Raw genomic sequence first — 4,541 nt, forward strand, 5'->3', positions numbered from 1 at the left:
ATGAATCTTAAAATGTTTTTTTTTTCAAAACTGTGGGTTGATATTATATCATAATATTAATACACGTCCAGTTGTTCTTACTTGACATATGTTCATGCTAGAAAAAATAAAAATATTTTTTAGGAATCAAAATAAAGATTTACTTATAGGATTAAAAATATATTTAACTCATTAACATATTGAAATACTTTATAATTTAAAATTAATTTAAATTATTATATCTCATTTCTTTTGCTATTTTATGCATTGCACTTTTTTTATAAAAAAATATTTTTTACTGAGTAATCATGTTATAATGAAATGTGGGAACAGTTGACTTAATCTCTTGCTGAAAGGAGTCTCTTGGTGAGAGGAGTTTGTATGAGTAGTAATCAAAGTCATTCATGTTCACACTTATATAAGAAAATATAACACATCAATATCACAAGCTAAAAAAGTGAGCTCCAAAAACAAAGGTGACGGAAGAGCACCACAGAAGAGAACGGCTAAATTTATGAAAATGCAGAGCTAAGTTTATTCAATTTTATAGTTGACAATGGACAAAAAGATGAAGCAAGGCCATTATTCATTTTCCCATTCACCACCATGGGCAAATCAAGTGGCTACAAAGCTTTCATCTTGATACAAAAGACATGCATAGATAGTAACTCGACACAGCAAAAAGAAACCCAAATACAAAGTTTTGCCAAAGAAACTCGTGGAGGCTAAGAATTAACCTCTTTCTCCTCCCCTTCACATTCAGATGTTGCCACTGTTTGGAGCATCACGATGGCAGCACTTGTAATTAACAGAAGTCACCTCCATCACGCGTCCACATGTGGGATTTGGGCATGTTATAGTCACAAGGACATCTGCATTATTTTTAACTATGGCGCATTGTTGACGAGCGTATAACTCGTTAAGCTTAATCTTATAGTATTCATCGAAGGCCACATCAAAGCCTTCTTTTTGAAACACTTTGTCTTTCCATGCATCAAACTCAACCAAAGTTTGACGCATAGGCTCACCGTGACCCAGAACCCTCACGTTAGAGCCTTTGGTTAGAATGGCCCATCCTTGTTGGTCTTGTTTAAGGCAAAGCAAAGTCCTCACAATCTTTTGAATCTCACAGTCCACCACATCCTTATGCTTCTTCAGTCTCTTCCTTTCTATTTCGATCCAGAAACGAGGAACAACCCTGGGGTCATCCTTTCCCAGCTCATAATGATCTATTATAGTATCTGTGTTCAAGATAGCTGCATGCCCTTTTGTTTTCTCCACCGCCACTGCGAAGTCTTGGATCCACTTTTTGTCAGCACCTCCATAGATGAAAATATACCTGTCTCCGGTGACCTAATTCACGTTGAAAACAAAGGTACATAATTAGATAAATTTCATATCAATCTCTATGATTATCCCTAAAAAATAGTGAACTATTAGTATTATATCTCACTGAGGTGGTTAGATAACAGCAGTGAATTTACCTGCTGTATTCCAAGATTTGCTTTCTTTGTTGCATCCCAGAACCACTTCCATTTTAGAGTAAGGTCAATACCATCAGATTTCCTAAAGGGGAACGCGTCGATCCCCCATTGGAAAATCAAGTCCATAGCATCTTCATTCAAGGTGTCAGCAAGAGGGGTGAGCACCGGGATAATAGGTTTACCCCTGTAATTAAATTTCTCTTTTATTAGGTCAGTGCCTGGTAGCTCAGTGAAGAACTCCACTGCGTACCATTTGATGGTATCCTTCAACGCATTGAATTTGAGTCTTTGCTTGTCGTCCCAGAAAGTCACAATGGGAATCCACAAAATCTTGAAATCCTCTTTCTTGTAGTTTTTTATTATTTCACTTGGATTTTCCTGCAGTCTGTCGTAGAGTGAATTCAAAAGTGAAATCTCATCTTCAATCTTGTCGAGGCTTGAAATGAACAACAAGACATATTTCTGGTCGAAGATTTCAATATCCTGTTTCAAAAAGAAAAAAGACATCATCATTAGTTTTGTCTTTAAGATGATTGCAATTTGGCAAAATAACAAAGTGAAAAATGGCTAGATTAATGCTTTTTCATAAAAATATGTTGACATAGTCGTCAACTTTTCGAAAGATTAATCGTTCCATCTTAATATCATATCAAGAGACACGAGGAGTCTAAATGTCTTAGAGACTAACCGTGGTGGTTTTGATGCTGCCATCATATATTTGGACCTTAGATCCATTATGTTGGATCAGAAGCCTTAAGAGTTCTACAATATCTTTGGGATTAGAAAATGCCTTCTTGCGCTTGTAGTATTCATCTGCATAACCTGCAAAAAATAGATATTCCTTTTTAGTATCTGATCAGTTTCCTCATACTTATTAGCTTCCAATAAAATTAAACACAATAGAAACATAGCGCAACCTTTTTGCTCTCGGCTCAATTTCAGATGTTCCTGGAATCGAGAAGCAGAAGAAGAAAGCCTTTCCACAAAATGTGATAATACATAGTCCCTGAGATATACATTAATAAAGAATTTCAGTTATAATATATATATATATATATATATATATATGACGTCAACATACACTAGTGAATTATATCAGTATAACAGTTGAGAAGAAAACTTACGATACACCAACGAGGTTGCCAGTGGCAGCAATAAGGGAAGCAATAATCCAATATACAACAACAGGAACCTCTTGCAGGGCATCAGACAAAGATGGCACATCCAGGATGTCGTAACCAAAAGAAGACAATCTTGTCCACTCTTGGATGTCGTTAAGCACTTTCATCACCAATGCCACCAAAATGGTGGCAGGGTCCTTTCTGATTTGGATTTGATTCAGTTGTTTCAAGGAGTTTGTAAGTAGGTTATCTGGTGTTGCAACATCACTGAGGTGCAGAAGATTCCCATACTCCAAAGCGAAAGCAGCTAGAGTCACTAGTGCCTTCGCATCCCACGAGTAGTTTCTGAGGTGATGAAGAATGCACATGGTCGCTTGGTGCACGTAACGTTCACCACGGGGTGTGGTTATCATCTGTTATCATATCATTCTATCACTTGTTTAAAATATTCTTGAAGCATATTAAATTTGTGCTTTTGCCAACGCGAGATCATAATCATAATCATAATCATAATCATAATATAATACAAACGAAACTCACCCTTTTTGAATGAACAAAAATAAAGTACGACATATCATTTTAATAATATATTTGCAAATAAAGTAAGGAATAATAATAATGATTGTGCCATGAGATAACCTGACAGGAAATCAGCTTCATTGTACGAAACTCTGGTTGGAAAACGGTCTGATAAGCTTTGCTTTCAGTTAACCTTGTCTGTCACTCACGATATAACCAATTGCATTAATTAGATTTAAATGATAATTAAACATGCCTAGTGTGAATTTATAGGAAGATTTGCATTTGTAAAGAGGGAGAATGACATAAACATCGTACCTTAAGTACAACACTGGAGACAACATCAAAAAGGACATCTACATCGCACTTGTCATCATCATGAAGGTGGGTGACATAAACTTTCTCAAGGATCTCAGAGTCGATGAGATCAAAGGGGTTGGGAAGCTGGGGTTTCTGCTGCTTGGAAGTAGCATCAGCTCCATTGGACAGTGACATGGTGAATAAGGCTTTGTGGGTGGCAAAGCAAGTATTGTTGAACAATTGTAAGCTCTGAAAGCAAAGGATGCCTTGTGGGGTTTGGTTGGTTCATCCACGTATATATATAAGCTGAAGAGGCCACAAGAGTGTAGATTTGGTATTATTACTTTATTGGTAAATCAAGAGTTTCGAAAAAAGACAATATACGAAGTAGCTTCTGCTGGGGCCTTTCAAGGCGTGAAATGTGCCTTCTAGTGTGATTTTCATAACCTACCCCTTATGGGGTTAATGGGAAATGTGGGATGACAAAGGATATCATAGGCAATTTGTTGCAAGTTCGCAAAACTTTAGAAAAAGATGATCTTGTCCCGCTTCCCAAATAGGATCAGAAAAATGTTTCGGCTTCAAGGAAAGAACAAAAGTACTAACGTAATTTTACTCATCAACAAAGATGCTTCTAGACACAAATATCTTAGAAGATGGACATATGAGAGTACTTATGTGAAATTAAATAATCAACATTAGCTTTACTCAAGCTTTAAAATGTTATATCTGTACTCGAGAAATCATGTTTCGTCATCTACAATATGCACTTTAAATAAATAAATATGTAATATAATGTCAAGGTGAAACTACTACCTTTTTTTATATATATATTTTGGAATTTAGAGAACCAAAGGGAGCTAAATATGGTAAGTGAAAACAGCTGAAGAAAAGGAGTTGAGTTTTAAAGGATGTTGCGGGTAAAAAAATAGTATATCACTCAAAATTTTAAAATTATATACAGCATCTTTTCTGTACAACGTAATTATCACGTATGCTCTTTAATAGTTATAATTTCACTTTTTTCCTGAATTATACTTTTTGAGTCAAGTCCACAAGGAATGTATCATACAACATTATGAAGTATGACTTATATGTGTGTGTAAATAATATCAAACTCTTAATTATAACCATCTGA

At 35.5% G+C, this 4,541-nt stretch overlaps 1 protein-coding gene across 1 annotated transcript; it reads right to left on the minus strand.

Annotated features, from left to right (window-relative positions):
- Positions 1-490: 490 nt before the first annotated feature.
- Positions 491-3,663, minus strand: LOC114189737 (protein SIEVE ELEMENT OCCLUSION B-like). Its single transcript, XM_028078407.1, has 7 exons — positions 3,422-3,663; positions 3,224-3,301; positions 2,588-2,997; positions 2,381-2,469; positions 2,152-2,285; positions 1,464-1,946; positions 491-1,332 (listed from the first exon to the last, which is right to left on the minus strand). Exons 1-7 carry the CDS (start codon positions 3,596-3,598, stop codon positions 739-741), a joined length of 1,965 nt encoding a protein of 654 aa, XP_027934208.1. The 5' UTR covers positions 3,599-3,663; the 3' UTR covers positions 491-738.
- Positions 3,664-4,541: the final 878 nt, after the last annotated feature.

Source organism: Vigna unguiculata, chromosome 7 (assembly GCF_004118075.2).
Source record: "Vigna unguiculata cultivar IT97K-499-35 chromosome 7, ASM411807v1, whole genome shotgun sequence".
In the NCBI taxonomy this organism is placed as follows: Eukaryota; Viridiplantae; Streptophyta; class Magnoliopsida; order Fabales; family Fabaceae; genus Vigna; species Vigna unguiculata.